At 27.6% G+C, this 15,522-nt stretch overlaps 3 protein-coding genes across 11 annotated transcripts in view; 2 read left to right on the top strand and 1 right to left on the bottom strand.

Moving 5' to 3' along the window:
- The window catches only part of LOC103573390 (pleckstrin homology domain-containing family G member 5), a 51,635-nt gene extending 48,702 nt beyond the window's left edge, over positions 1-2,933 (top strand). For all 5 annotated transcript variants that reach the window (XM_008552467.3, XM_053739112.1, XM_008552465.3 and 2 more), the window contains 5 exons: positions 464-637; positions 701-906; positions 1,020-1,257; positions 1,356-1,561; positions 2,294-2,933. In XM_008552467.3, coding sequence (XP_008550689.1) covers positions 464-637; positions 701-906; positions 1,020-1,257; positions 1,356-1,374 — 637 coding nt within the window. In that variant the 3' untranslated portion in view covers positions 1,375-1,561; positions 2,294-2,933. The remainder of the gene's footprint in view (positions 1-463; positions 638-700; positions 907-1,019; positions 1,258-1,355; positions 1,562-2,293) is intronic.
- Positions 1,148-7,820, bottom strand: LOC103573391 (leucine-zipper-like transcriptional regulator 1). The gene is made up of 4 exons (XM_008552468.2): positions 7,486-7,820; positions 4,458-6,582; positions 4,210-4,387; positions 1,148-1,238 (listed from the first exon to the last, which is right to left on the bottom strand). Exons 1-3 carry the CDS (start codon positions 7,590-7,592, stop codon positions 4,271-4,273), a joined length of 2,349 nt encoding a protein of 782 aa, XP_008550690.1. The 5' UTR covers positions 7,593-7,820; the 3' UTR covers positions 1,148-1,238; positions 4,210-4,270.
- A 509-nt stretch (positions 7,821-8,329) lies between these two features.
- Positions 8,330-14,814, top strand: LOC103573389 (tyrosine-protein phosphatase corkscrew). Of its 5 annotated transcripts, XM_008552461.3 has the most exons (12): positions 8,330-8,409; positions 8,562-8,598; positions 9,316-9,438; positions 10,662-11,019; positions 11,083-11,195; positions 11,261-11,532; positions 11,602-11,681; positions 12,220-12,402; positions 12,488-12,664; positions 13,306-13,522; positions 13,602-13,753; positions 14,127-14,814. In XM_008552461.3, exons 2-12 carry the CDS (start codon positions 8,585-8,587, stop codon positions 14,292-14,294), a joined length of 1,857 nt encoding a protein of 618 aa, XP_008550683.1. In that variant the 5' UTR covers positions 8,330-8,409; positions 8,562-8,584; the 3' UTR covers positions 14,295-14,814. The 5 variants fall into 5 exon arrangements, with proteins under 5 accessions (XP_008550683.1, XP_008550684.1, XP_053595098.1 ...); XM_008552462.3 differs by lacking the exon at positions 8,330-8,409 and having other exon boundaries at positions 8,496-8,598; positions 10,665-11,019; XM_053739123.1 differs by lacking the exon at positions 8,330-8,409 and having other exon boundaries at positions 9,316-9,433.
- The last annotated feature ends 708 nt before the right edge of the window (positions 14,815-15,522 follow it).

The following is a 15,522-nucleotide window of genomic DNA, read 5'->3' on the forward strand; positions in this document are numbered from 1 at the left end:
TTTTTTTTTTTGAAATTAATTATATGAAAAAATAAATTCAAAAATTGTTAATTGTCTACTAACTTCTTTTTTTTTAGTAGCTTTATACCTTTTGTTGCAACATCCCTGTCGAAAACCTCTACGTTAATCCTTTTTGTTTAATTGTAATTAACAAAACAAACTTAAAACTGGTAATTCATGACAAATTTAGCTGCCATTTTTTGTTTTTATTATTATTATTTTTTCTTTTTTTTCTCCACCAAGTACTGGCAGCAGCACTAGTATGACAGTAGGATTAAAAAATAAAAAGCGACATCTAAGAAAAAAGGCGTAATAATTAAAAAAAATTTTAAATAAAAATTAAGCTGAAAGAAAAAACTAAAAATAAAATATTAATAACTATCATGAGCGATTGAGATGTGCACTCTTGTATTTTCCAAATTTTTTTTCTCATATTATTGTTAATGTTTGGTTAAATTTACAGCGGAAGTATAGAGATGGAAGGCGTCTCTCCAGGTGGAAGTAGCTTTCTACCGAGTTACAATCAAAGTAGAAATGTCAGCGTTGATACCAATGAACCACCACACGGATCGAGTATTTCATCAGAAGAAGGTACTGAACTTGGTCTTAGTCTCAATCATAGGCCTCTTCAAATCAGGTAAATATTTAAATAAAAATTTTAACAATATTTAAATATTTAAAATAAATATAATAATTGTAGACGATCATTGTTGAGCAAATCACCAACTCCTAATACCTTAAGCGTTCAAGTACCTGCATACTCATGTCTTGGTCAATCTTTACCTAATTTAACGCTTGCAACATCACCACAAACTTCAACAGTTTCACCAACACCACCTAATTCACTTTTAATAGTTCCGCAAATTACCAAGAGCAAGGACACACTACTATCTCCAGGACATAGAGGTTCAGTTTTATTATTATTATTATTTTTTATTTTTATATGATATAACAATTAACATAAAAAATTTGTTTTTCTTATAAATTTATAAATAAAAATAATTTATTTTGTGTCATAGGTATTTCTTATCCACCTCCATCACCACCACGTGGAGCACTAAGACGAGCATTTGCAATTCCTCAATCACGAAATCCTCCTTTAATAAAAACGAGGCACGTAAATGCGTCAGTAGCCTCGGCGTCTGTACAATCGACCGTAAGTTTTGATACCGAGGCGATTGAAGAAAGACGTAGAAGGCTGGAATCAACTCAACGTACACCCTCATTTACTGGTGGTTCTGTTAAAGAAGAGAAAAGGTTCATTTAATTTATTATTACAACTTAATGACAGTATACGTTTTTTTTTTCTTTTTTTATAAATATAGCTCATGTTTATTTATTTTATTTTATTGTAGAAGTGAAGAAAATCGATGAAGTGTCTTTATCCTTTGAGAGGATATTGCTATTTTATAGTCGAGCGTGTTTGAAAGGGCAAAAAGCTCATTCATCAGACGTCTTGACGGTTTTGGAATACTGCATTCTACATGTAAAAGCTATTGTTTACATTGTAACAGCAGTATTTTTTTTTCCACCCTTGATTAAATTGTTTTTGTACACACATGTAAGTATAAAACAATTACAATTATATTTTTTCATGATACCAGCATTGAAACTTAGTTTCAGTGTCTCTACAGCCAGTCGAAACCAGCAAATTCCAGTCCAATGCAGCTATAATATATATATAATATATATAATATATTGAGCACCGAGTCTGTATTGAGTCTGTATTGAGTCTGTATTTTCTATGGAAGCTTTAGTCAAGGCGTCTATAATCACGCTAGCACATGAAAATGATAGAAAATGATTATTTTTCTCAATATTGAGCACCGAGTCTGTATTGAGTCTGTATTGAGTCTGTATTTTCTATGGAAGCTTTAGTCAAGGCGTCTATAATCACGCTAGCACATAAAAATGAAAGACAATGATTATTTTTTCCAATATCGAACCCCAAGTCTGCCTAATTATAAATTACAAATCGATTAATGATTGCGCTAATAGTTGATTACACTATTGGCCTTATATTAACTTGTTTCCGACTGGTTGTTGACATTGAAACTTTAAGTTCCAATGCAGTTAATTGTTAAAAATCTAGTGTATAACTCAGGATGAAACACAATTTCAGACCGCGGGTGATGTCAGCCAACTTCACCCTGGTCTGAAATCGTTTTGTTTCATCCCTTGTCACACAATATACTATTGTAATTATGATTCCGTAATGTCATAATTTATAAATTAAAAAATAGTTATATATTAATGAAAAATGTAGGTTTAAAAATAATTTTGTTATTTTCAGATAGGGGCCACTTGAAATCAACGTAAATTATGAAGTTTATAATGATGACCATACAGATTATTATTATTATGAATTGTTAATATAAAAATATATACATTTATATATGTTAAGCATTTAAATTTACATATTCATCAAAAAAAAATTTTTTGTTTTGTTTAATGTTGCAGTGCAACTTACGCGCGTGCGCGCTTGTCTGTGAATGTAAATTGTGATTAATATCATAAATTATTAACTTTTTTTTTCTAGATATCTAAGCAAAAAAACGGGCCTACTAGATTGTAATTAATAGTTAAAAAAAAATAACTAATAAATAAATGCTTTAAGAAAGTCTGTAGACTAACTTAAATATATAATTAAATAAATATGAAAATTGTATAATTAGAAGTGATATTTTGACTTTTAGAAAAATGTAAAATACAATTGTTTCGTAAATTTTATAAAATACGAACAATGTATTGTATTAATTAGACAAAAAAATATACAAAACAAATGATTCTTAAAGCTGTACATATTTAGTAGTAATATTTTGATTATTAGTATGTACTAATTAATCTACAAAATCGGATCAAAAATACTTATTATTTGTTTATTTTCTTTGTCAAATACTTAAATTATCGACGTACATATTTAATATATTATCAATAATTATTTGTGATTAATAGACTGAAAAAAAAAAAAAAAAAAAACTATTATTTAAATTAATATGTCAATACAAATTAGGGATGACGTTGTATTTTGTAGCGTATTTTATGCTCTAATTATTATTTTTTTTTCTTTTTTCATTATTCAGATAAGATTATTTCTATTGTATTATTATTATTATTATTATTATTATTATTATTATTATTATTATTATTATTATTGTTATTATTATTATTATTATTATACATAAGAAACATTATGATTTTGATCGCTATTGTTACGTTGCTTGCATCAAGCTACAATTTATAATAATATTAAAAATAAATATCAATAAAACACAATAAGGCCTAATTATACTATTAAGAATAATTATAATTAATAAAAAAAATATTAATAAATAATTCATTATTTATAAATGATTTTTTTTTCTTTACTCGACAACCTTGCACGTGTACGTTCTCTACTCAACAAATTCATCAGTGAACTTTAAATTACTTCTATTATTATTTTAGATTTAGCGTAATCAGGAAATACCGTAATAAGATTCGCAATATTTTTTTTTAAATCGCAGAAAATCTTCAAATCGTCGGCGTACAAAATAAATTATGAGCTGAGTTTATCACCAATGTCATCTATGAAGATATTAAAGAGGATAGGGCCTAAATGGGACCTTGTGGTACACAGAGGAAACCGCTTATTCATTGCTAATTACTAGCAATAAATTATTGATGTTTATTAATTTAGTGCTGACTTGGAATTGTTGGCTTCTTTTTTTTCGATTACAGTTACGATTCATGTACAGGAAAGACTTTGTATTGATATGTAATTAGTATTTTATCATCACTAATTCCCTGAAAAATGAGCGGAGCTCTTGATATATTTTCTGTATTTATATTCAAATTATCTGTATTGTCAAATGTATTGATAGTCATAATGACTTTAATGTATTCATAACTACGTAAATTTAATTGATTTAGATAATCAATGTTGTTATTTAGTAGTTCATAAGGGAAATACAGATGCAAAGCTATCAAAAATAAAATGTTCATAGTTTGATAACAATGTTTGATTTGTTGATACTTATTTTTAGGAACTATTCTACTATTTGCTGGAATGTACTACTTTCCTTTCTAGAAGTTTTTGATAAAAATGAATAATAAAAAAAAATCCTTAAAGACGGATAGCAATAAATAAACATGTTTTACATTGTTTAAATATCTTATGTTATTAATTTATTATTAGAAAGTACAATTATCTATTATATTTATACTTACATGGAAGAAATATCGTACATTTTTCATCATTTATGCGTAACTTAATAATTATCACAGCCTGTCAACAATCACTAGTCATATCTTGACAAGAAGATTCAGTTCCTTCATCTGCTAGAGCATCGAAAATATCAAGAAGTAATTCACGGCTTATTTGTCGAACTCTCGGCAATCGTGCGACCTAAAAAAAATTATAAAACAATATTAACACGAATTATTTCTGAATTAATAGTAATAATTAATATCGTTACCTTACTAAAATTATGAACTATAATATTAAGCGCGTATTTTTTCATATCACTAGCTTGCATTCTATCTGCAGCTTCCAAAATAGGTATAACATTGTCAACAGTGACATTCATTTCTAAGTTTTGTTTGCAAAATGCTTGCAATCGATTGTTCGTAAATCCATAAAATACTGGAGCAGTAAAAAGATAGAGTGAGTCTTCTGGAGGCATTGAAACATCAGCGTAATAAATATATCTCATTAAGGATACAAAGGATTCTGTTGAAGGTATCATTTCACCGATTTGTATATTAACAGTATTATTTTTAGGCATAAAGGAACGAAACATTCCTTCAAAATAACTGCAACGTGCTGCTAAAATGGCTTTATGAGCTGGATAAGGATCTCCACGCAGCATTAAAGTGATATCACAAAATTCTTTACCACTGTCTTTCAAAAATTTTTCCATATCCTGTTCGAGTGTCGTACCAGTGCCCAGTTCATACTGTTTCGAATACACTCGTGTTGTTTGTGGTACCTGCCTGCGTCGTATAATTTCTACCATCAACGGCTGGTCTAGTGTCTCAAACTCGTGGCTCATGACAATTTGATTGTAATTACTGTCTTTGACAACAAAACTCAAACAAAATTCTTTTATAAAATATAATTTAAGATGAGCCGCATTGTGCAATGCCTCTAAAACATTTGTATGATTAATTGTCGCTTCAAGATAATGAACACACAGCTGCTCCAACCGCTTCATATTAAATTGAAATGCAAGTCGGTATACGTCCATCATAAGTAAAACAATTCTATTACTTGTTTGTTGTTGTTGCTGTTCAGACTGTTGTTGCTGATCTCTTATACTTTTTGTTGGATCAATATGATCTGTATAAATATAATTTAAAACCATTTCAAAAGCCTCGGGTACTGCGTCTTCGAGTTTAACTTCCAATAATGATACTACTGATGACGACGATGATGATGTTGATGATTCTTTTGCTGCAGTATTTTTATCATCTTTATCTTTTACTTCCGTAGTTTTTGCTGCAGCTACAGTTTTTTTTCTTGCCTCTCGAATTTTCGCGCTCAAAAATTGTGAACGTGCCGCTACCATAGCAATGTGAGCTGGTATTTTTTTTTCCATATTGTCTTTACCGACAATAAATTCAACGTCACAAAATTGTCTTAAGCTTAATAGTCTACCAAAGTCATCGTGTAAAGTACATTTTGGATAAGATGAAAATTGGAAGCGATAAGTTTCACCAGAACGTACATTATTGTCAACAGTACCACCAAATATGAACATGGCTTCACCAATAACAGCAGCAGCATGAAATAATCTGCCAGATGGTATTTCACTGTCACTTGATGGAATGACAATACTCCAAGCTTGTGTATCTAAATCATAACAATGAAGATCATTTGGAAGTGTTTGATCAGCAGCACCACCAAATACATACAAGTGACGGTCAAAACTGACCATTGTATGACCGTAGCGTCTTGCTGGTGGTGGTGGTGTACCACGTAATATATGTTCTGTAGATATACGCGTCCATTTTTTTTCTCTAAAGTGAAATTTAAATAGACTATTTGTTATTTTAGCACCACTTTGACCACTGAATACAAACATCGATTCGCGTGCAACTGCAACTGGAAAATTACAGCATGTTGGTGGACAATCACCAGACTGTACAACTTGTTCCCAAGTTCTTAATTCACCGGGTAGTAGTGATATTGTCCACATATCATTTAAACGCGCATTTCCATCGTAGCCAGCAAATATCCATAATTTGTTGTCATAAACAGCAGCACCGTGTGCGGATCTTGCTACTGGAGTTTTACCAATGAATTTCCACTCAGTCCATTGGCCGGTTTGAAATTTGTATTCAAACAAATCATTTTTATTTGTTAAGTTTGAATTTGAGTGAATGTCACCAGTGTAACCACCGAATACGAACATTGATGAGTCATGGACTACTGCCGAGTGATGATATCTGGGTGCTGGAGGATTTCCAGTTACGACAGCACGTCCCCAAGATTTTTCCTTCACATCAAAACGTAATAAATCATTTAACATTCTTTTGCCATTGTCACCACCAAATACGTAAATTGCATCTTTGTACGCAGCTACTGTATGTTTACTGCGTCTATAAAAAATAATAAATTTGTTAATTAATTAAATTATGAGTGTGAATGTAACTGACAAGTAGGAATTTTTGAAATTTTCGAATAAATAAATAAAATGTAAGTAAAATACAAATAAAAAATGCGCATTTAGATAAATGAAAAATCGGTACGCGCATTTTTTTTTAATTTCATTATTTTTATTTATTTAAAATTTATAAATTGTCTGATATCTGCTACATTTAATGATACTAAAATTAGCCGACGTTTAATAGTTTTTGAATTTTTTAAAAAATGATAAATTATAAAAAAAAAATATTCGAAAAAATTGTACTTGTAGTTTTTTTAATTTTCTGCATATTTTTAGTTTTTTTTTTTTTGTATTTTAATTGTTGAAAAAAAATCCGAAAATTGTTAATTGTCTGCTAACTTCAAGATCATTAGATTCGCACTCATTAAAATTGATGTTAATTAATAAAAAAATATAATTATTGATGGTCCTAAAGTAAACAGATGATTAACAATTGTAAGATTTTCTTTTCAACAAATCAATTACAAAAAAAAATTAAAAATATGTACTTGTAAAAAAATTTAAAAGCTATAGATGCAATTTTTAAAAATATTTTTTTAAATTTGTCTGATTCTGCTTCATATGAATGTAGCAGACGATTGTCAATTTTTTAAATTTTAAAATAAATGATTAAATTGTAAGTAGAGTAAAAATAAAAAAATGGACCTTTAGATAAATGCAAAATCTATATGCGCATTTTTTGAAATGTCATTATTTTAACTAATTAATTTATTTATTTCAAATTTACAAATTGTCTCATGTCTGCTACATTGACACTCATTGTTTATTGTTTATCGTTTTAAAAAAAATCAAAAAATTGTTAGCAGTCTGCTAACTTTAGGTGTCATAATTGTACCTTGCTCCAACAAATTCATCACATTCAGGCATACGTTGCCAACGATGAACAGTTTCAAAAGGTCCAAAATCTAGTGTCAAACATTCAGCAGTCATAGTGTTATCCATATTATTTATTATCACTTAATTAATTAACCCAACAGCTATTTATTCTAATACCCATGTATTTACAATTATTTATTTATTTATGAGTAATAATTGCTTGTAAAAATCTGCACATGTTTATAAATTCATCTGCCACTTTAATTAATAATAATAAAGTATAAAAACGAGTAATTAAAAATTTTAATAGCAGCTAAAAAATAATTTGCTCCATTATCAAACGAAAACATCAACACCCACACATCAACAATAGAATCGATAAGGTAGAAAACATATGAGTGTGAATGTAGCAGACATCAGAGAAATTTACAATTATAATATAAATAAAAAGAGTAAATAATTAATGAAATTTAAATAAAATGCGCATTTAAAAAATTTTGAAATTAATAATTGCATTTTTTAAAAATTTGATTTTTTAAATTATTCATTTTATTTATTTTTATATTTGAAATTGTGATGTCTGCTACATTCATTCTCATTTTAATTATTTTTGGAAATAGACAAGTAACGCTATCAGTTGAGATAAAATATAAATTAATAGTTATCAGAATCAAAATCCAGATTATCATTCATATCTCAATATATTTTTATAATCAATGGTTTTAGTTGACCATTTCTCTTATTCTCAATCTGTCGTTTAGTTGAGTTTGAGTGAAATTTTTTAGCAGCATTTTCATTGCCGCTTGTACATACAGAATTAAATAAATTATTTTATATTATTTTTTAATTTATAATTAAATAATTTATTATTTAAATATTTAAAAAATGTTTATTCAGCGGCGCGGATTTTATCATAAAACTAAATAATTAAATATTTTATCTTGTAATTAAATTAAATTTTAAATTTATAATAATTAATATATACATATACATATATTCATATATATATATATATATATATATATATATATATATATATATATATATATAAAGCAAAAAATCTCTGATGAGATATTACAAATTATTGATTGCCAGGTGGTCGTAATTATAATCACGACATGGCATCTCGCAGGTGAGAAAAGTTTATCTTCTTTTTTAAAAAAAAATATTGTAATACTACTAAGTCATTAGTATTAATAAATAAGTCGATTAATAAACTAATAATAATAATAATAAATAAATAAATGTATGATAATTATTATTATCATAAATAATATCATCACAGACAGCGAATAATTAGGCAAGGTGCTGATAATCATCGCTGAGATTAGTCATTAACGGTAAGTTATGCGCTCTTATGTGAACAAAATCATTTCATCGCACTCATTAATTTATCATATAATAGTTATTATATATATAAATATATTTGCATAAAAAGATCTAATTATTTTGAGAGCTTAAGTGCGACAATAACATACTTGTTAATTATAATTTTTTGATAGTTATTATTATTATTATTGTTTTATGTTGAGTATGTGAGGCTTAAAAAAAATTACATATACATATATATGAATATCTAGTCTGATTTATAGAATATCAATAGCATCGAATGAATATCACTTGTCAATATGTACAGTAAAATTCACATGTCCCACATGAGAATGAGAGTACAGGGCGCGGCAGACAGCGAGCTTTTGTCGTTTATTTTAAATGTGATAGTTATTTAATAATTACATTGCTTCGAGTTTATTAATATTATTATTATTATTTGTTTTGTTTATTTAAACTACTTTATTTATTTTTTTATTTACTGACAGGTTATTTAGATTTAATATTTTGAATTTTGCAGATGGTTTCATCCCAACATATCAGGATTAGAGGCCGAACGTTTATTGATGGAACGAGGCTATGACAGTTCATTTCTTGCACGTCCAAGTTCTTCTAATCCTGGTGATTTTACTCTTTCAGTAAGGTAGTTTACATATAAATTAGTATATATATATATATATTTGGAGTATTAGGGTATTCTGACAGTGCTCCACTTTTTAAAAATATGCAATAATTTTCAACTGTTATAATTGTATTTAAATTTTATGAGTTTAAATGCAGCAGCATACGGCAATTCTTGATTACATATAAAAAAATTAAATAATTAAAATAATAAAATTTATAAAAATACATGTACTGAAGTTTGAATTCTTTAAACATGCATTTTTTGTTTTTATTTTATAAACATTTAAATTTATTTCAAAATTTTGGAAATTGTTAGATGTCCGCTAACTTTTACTATCATTTAAAGTCCATTAATTAATTTTTAAGAAAGTGAAGCATTAATTGAAAAAAAAGATTGGTGTTAAAATGAAATAAAACCGGTGTTAAATCGGTGTAAAAACAAAATTTACGTATAGAAATTAGAAAAAAAAATATAAAAATTTAATGAAAATTATCTGCAAGAAATTTCAATTATGCTATGTACTTATTTAAATAATTATTTATGTTATACTTAATTTATTTAAAAATTACACAATTTTACGCTCACCACTTCAATCACCAATAATTTAATTAATAAAAACACTGTGTTAACTGTAGAGATCGAGTAAGTCAAAATATTCACAAAGTAAATTATTTAAACATCGAGGAATTTTTTTCACACCGCTAAAGAATATTTAAACCAGCAGTGGTGTTATTTTAACATCGTTTAAGGTGTTAAAATTTAACACCGGAAATTTTAACACCTACACCGCTTGGATTGGCCCGGTTGTTTTTTACCATGTAGTCGCAATTTCACTAAAATACAGAATTTAAAAATAATTACTTAGTTGCTATCAATTAAAAGTCAAACGAAATTTGTTGATTGAATTTAAGCCTAAAAAATTTGAAAATTCTAATTATAAAATTGACATAAAAATTTTACTGAGATTTATTTTCCAAATTTCGTTTTACTACCAATTGATGTCAACTGTAAGTATTTTTTTTAAATTCTGTATCTGAGGAAAATTCCATTTTTTAATTAATGCTTCAACTTTTTTTTTAATTAATTTATAAAATTTTGATACGTTTATGACAGTTGAAAATCATTAAAAATCTTAAAAAAGTGGGGAGCACTGTCTGCGAATGGCCTTCACTATTAATTTACTTAATTACACTTATTGTAGATAGCGATAACTTATAACAATATTATATTATTTAAAATAGAAGGAATAGCGAAGTAACTCACATTAAAATTCAAAATACTGGTGACTTTTACGATTTGTATGGTGGTGAAAAATTTGCAACCCTGTCAGAACTCGTGCAGTATTATATGGAAAATGGGGGACAGTTGCGTGAAAAAAATGGTGAAGTTATTGAATTAAAGTATCCACTGAATTGTGCTGATCCTACGACAGAGAGGTGGTTTCACGGACACTTGTCAGCTAAAGAAGCTGAGAGGTTGATGCTCGAACGGGGTAAAAATGGATCTTTTTTGGTGCGAGAGTCTCAAAGTAAACCGGGTGATTTTGTATTGTCTGTACGTACGGACGATCGCGTTACACATGTTATGATTCGTTATCAGGTAATTTTAAATATAAACAAAAATATTTATTGGTAAAATATAATGTTTTAAATTCTTTTATAGGATAATAAATATGATGTTGGTGGTGGTGAAAAATTTGATAGTTTAAGCGACCTTATTGAGCATTATAAACGCAATCCAATGGTTGAAACAAGTGGCAGTGTAGTACATTTACGGTAAGATTATAAATTATTATTAAATTTAAAATAAAGAAGATTAAATAAATTATAAATAATTTTAGACAACCATTTAATGCAACTCGTATTAATGCCAGTGGCATTGAAAGTCGAGTAAGACAATTACACAAAGAAAATGGTTCGTCAAATGGTTGGACGAGCTGGAATGGCGCACCAGGAAGTGATGAATCTGGATCGGGACGTGGTAAAGGTAAAGCTGGTTTCTGGGAAGAATTCGAATCTCTTCAGCAACTTGAATGCCGCCATTTATTCTCACGCAAGGAAGGATTGAGGCCGGAGAATCGTGCAAAAAATCGTTATAAAAATATTTTACCTTGTAAGATATTTTATTTAATTATTTAATTTTGTGTTTATATATTATAGTTACAATAAACTTTTTTTTTAGTCGATCACACGAGAGTGAAACTTAAAGATGTAGATCCCAATGTTCCTGGGGCAGATTATATTAACGCTAATTACATTAAGGTAAATAATTTATTTATTTATATTGTACGCCAATCGGCTATATACATCTGGTTACATATTGTAGTTATAAATATAAGGAAAACTATGATTTGAAAATAGAATCATAATTAAATTTAGACGTTTTTTTTTTTCTGAGGAAAGAAAAAACTTGATTAATTACTGAGAAGATTTTTAATATTTGAGTGAAAAACTGGAAGAGATCTATCAAAAAAATTCATGTTTAAATTGAACTCGTTTACTTGGTTAGCTATTTTATTAGGAACTGCAATTTTTTAAATGTTCGTTTTTTCTAAATTTATAACAGATTCTAATTGATTGGACACAAAACCTTTGGATCTCCTTTTCATGTACTTCCATTTGACTTCCTGCTGATCCTTTATTTTTACTCCTCACAATCGACTAGTTGCTCAAACTTTTTTATATCGAAGCAGTTTTCGTTAATTGTCTTTCCCCTCAGTGTCTGGGTTATTTTATGTGGCATAAATATATTTGTAATAAAAATAAATGTGATAAATTTAAGTGAATAAATTTATTGCAGAATGAAGAAAGAGAGGGTTCGGGGACCGGTACTGTGGCCAGTAATGACTCTTTAGCATTTAATAAATGTTATATTGCAACTCAAGGTTGTCTTCCTAATACAATTCAAGACTTTTGGCATATGGTTTATCAAGAGAATACTCAAGTTATTGTAATGACCACTAAAGAAATGGAACGGGGAAAGGTATCGAAACTTGTTAAATAATTTAATAAATAAAATATTTATCACATCATTATGTTTTATTTATTTGTACATTTTTTATTTATAGAACAAGTGTGCTAGATACTGGCCGGAAGAAGGTGAAGCTGCTGAATACGGTAATGAATGGAAAGTTCGTGCGCTCGCACGTACATCAACAGCTGATTATACGCTGCGTGAATTTCTTTTACAAGGAAACAAACCTAATTTCTCAGAGCCTAGGAGAATTTATCATTATCATTTTCAGGTGAAAAATAATTAAGTATTTTTCAGTAATTCAATTATAAATAATTTAAAATTAAATTATTAATATTCAGCTAGTTGAGTTAGTTCCGAAATACCATTGGTTCGAAAGTTTATACATATACGATATACCGCGCCGTTCTCCCACGATAGCGATCACAAGTTTACATCGATCTTAATGAAACTTCACATACTTATTCTTTAGTTAAAGAGCTCATTTCAGTTCGAAGATGAGCTAAATCAGACAGAAAGTTTAGAAGTTATGTTCATTTAAAGTTTCTTGATATTTCAATAAAAAAGACTTGTTGATTTATCGTCATATAGCTTCTAAAATTTCAAAGATAATCTATTTCGGGTGATTGCATTTTAAAGTACATTTAATTAGCTTTGATTAGTGCTATAGTACTTATTTTTAAATTAACTTTGATGAGTTTCAAAATTTTTTAAGAAATAGAAGATAAACTTTCGGCTTGGGCAGGCAGTTATACACGCGGGTTGAAATGCCCTACTTTCCTTCCTTGGTGTGTAATATACTATACCTTGAAATACATAAAAAATGTCGAGAAAAGAATCTTTTTAATTCAATCTTATCTTAAAACTTTAAAATCGCCTTTTTATTATTATAATTAACTATTTTATTTACAGGCATGGCCTGATCATGGTGTACCTTCGGACCCAGGTTGTGTACTAAATTTTCTTCATGATGTTAACGCACGACAAGATTCAATTGCAGCCTCGCTTAGCTCAAATGGCCAAACACCAGCACATGTTGGTCCTATTCTCGTTCATTGTAGCGCGGGAATCGGACGAACTGGTACATTTATCGTCATTGATATGATTTTAGATCAAATTAAACAACACGGTATAGTTGATAAATAGTAGTACTCATTATATTAATGCAGTAATTATATTAGTAATAATTTATTAAATTTTCTTCGTAGGCTTGGACTGTGAAATAGATATTCAGCGTACAATTCAACGAGTTAGATCTCAACGATCTGGAATGGTACAAACAGAAGCGCAGTATAAATTTGTTTATCTCGCTGTACTGCATTATATTGAGACTGCAACACAAAGGAGACAAGCAGAACAGGTTCATTATTCTTTTATATATGCATTTTTAATTTGATTCGATACAAATAATTCGTAAATTTTAACTATTTGCACACCCCTACAATTTTTTTTATTAATTTTACCTTTGAGACTAAAAAAAATTTTAAATGTAAAATATAAGTTTCGAAAAAGTAAAGAAAAAAATTTTAAATACTTAAATTTTGAAATAAAAATTTCTTGCTATTAAAAAAAATCTGCTCAGGTGATACCTCTTGATATAAATATTTAGAAAAAATTTCTCTATTTAAAGAAAATTTTAAAATTTTTTACCAATTCTCAAATGACTTCACTGCGGATCATTCTACTATAATATTATACATATTTATTAACATTTAAATATTTATTTATTTTAGAAATCTCTTCAATTTGGCCGTGAGTACACGAATATACGTTATAAGAGTGAAACAAATTCCTTAAGCACAAGTTTAAATGAAAATTCAGCGTTTGTTCAAACACCGACCTTAGCAACGACAAATAATTTCACACTTCCATCTCCTGTCACCAGTCTAAGACCTAAGTAGTTGTTAGTTAATATATTTGCAATTTATTTATATAAATATTAATACACAAAAAAACAACAACAGGCTCTGATGATTATGGTAATGGTAATAATTGTACATCCACGTTCAAATTATTTAGTTTTTTTTTCTCTATAATGCAATCTTAAGCCTAGAATTATTAGTCATTAGATAAATATAGATTGGAATTTGTTCAAAACAAAATAATAAACAAATAAAATATTTATTTTTATTTTTTTTTATAAAATATATTAATGCATCAATTTACAACAATTGATTTGCATTTAATAAAATATATTACTATATAATATTCGGGTTATTTAAAAGTTTATCATTGTTATTACAATGTTGCATAGCTTTCTACATATTGTAAAATTTATTTAAAATATTTGCAGAAGCCTGTTATCAATTAAATGCGACACAATAATTATTAATATTAATATATAATAGTATGCACCAGAGTGCAATTTTAAAAAAATTAATTTAGTGATTCGAATTTTATTAAAAAGAAAAAAAAATGCTAATTATAATTAAATTGTGATTTAAAATATAATTAAATAATATTTCGGTCCATGGATATGTGCAAATGCTGATGGGAATTGTAAAAGTGATGAGAATGTTTTAATTTTTTTCTTATTTTTATTAATATTATTTTTTTTTTGTCATAATAATTAAGATTAAAATAAAACACATGACAATTTATTAAATAACTGAAAGACTTATGTGCTATGAAAACACAAATCACGCTTCGTATATATTTATATATATTTTTAGTTATAAGATTTCGTTAAAGCGTACGCTATAGAAACAATAACAATATTAATAATTATTAAGTTAGAGTCTGATTTAATATTAAAAACGCATTGTCTTTTTCACATTTTTTTTCTAACTTATAATCAAGATTCGTTAGCTAAAAAAAGTAAATTATATTTAAACATTTTCTGTGATAATTATTAATCAATTAATAATTCCAAAAACAATTTGAAAATAAATATTATTTTATTTTTTTTTTAAACCCATTAAGCCTGGGGTTATTTTTGAAATTTATTGTCAGTATTTTACTAATTGATTTTTAAATATCTTGGAAAAAAAAGAAAAAAAAAATAACGAGTCTTAAGGGTATTCTCAGATAGTGCTCCCACTTTTTAAAAATATGACTTCCAACTGTCATAACCGTATTCAAATTTGATTAATTAAGAGCATTCTTAGACAGTGCCCCCACTTTTTTTTT

The sequence above is a fragment of the Microplitis demolitor genome, chromosome 1 (assembly GCF_026212275.2).
Source record: "Microplitis demolitor isolate Queensland-Clemson2020A chromosome 1, iyMicDemo2.1a, whole genome shotgun sequence".
Classification (NCBI taxonomy): domain Eukaryota; kingdom Metazoa; phylum Arthropoda; class Insecta; order Hymenoptera; family Braconidae; genus Microplitis; species Microplitis demolitor.

Bases quoted from the DNA above. Each gene is read 5' to 3' on its own strand.
- LOC103573391 (XM_008552468.2), bottom strand. From the start codon at position 7,592: ATGGATAACACTATGACTGCTGAATGTTTGACACTAGATTTTGGACCT. The intron at 6,583-7,485 runs GTACAATTATGA...TATTTTTTATAG, and splicing joins GATGAATTTGTTGGAGCAAG to ACGCAGTAAACATACAGTAG. The intron at 4,388-4,457 runs GTAACGATATTA...AATTTTTTTTAG, and splicing joins TAGTTCATAATTTTAGTAAG to GTCGCACGATTGCCGAGAGT.
- LOC103573389 (XM_008552461.3), top strand. The intron at 11,533-11,601 runs GTAAGATATTTT...CTTTTTTTTTAG, and splicing joins TTATAAAAATATTTTACCTT to TCGATCACACGAGAGTGAAA. The intron at 12,665-13,305 runs GTGAAAAATAAT...TTTTATTTACAG, and splicing joins TTTATCATTATCATTTTCAG to GCATGGCCTGATCATGGTGT.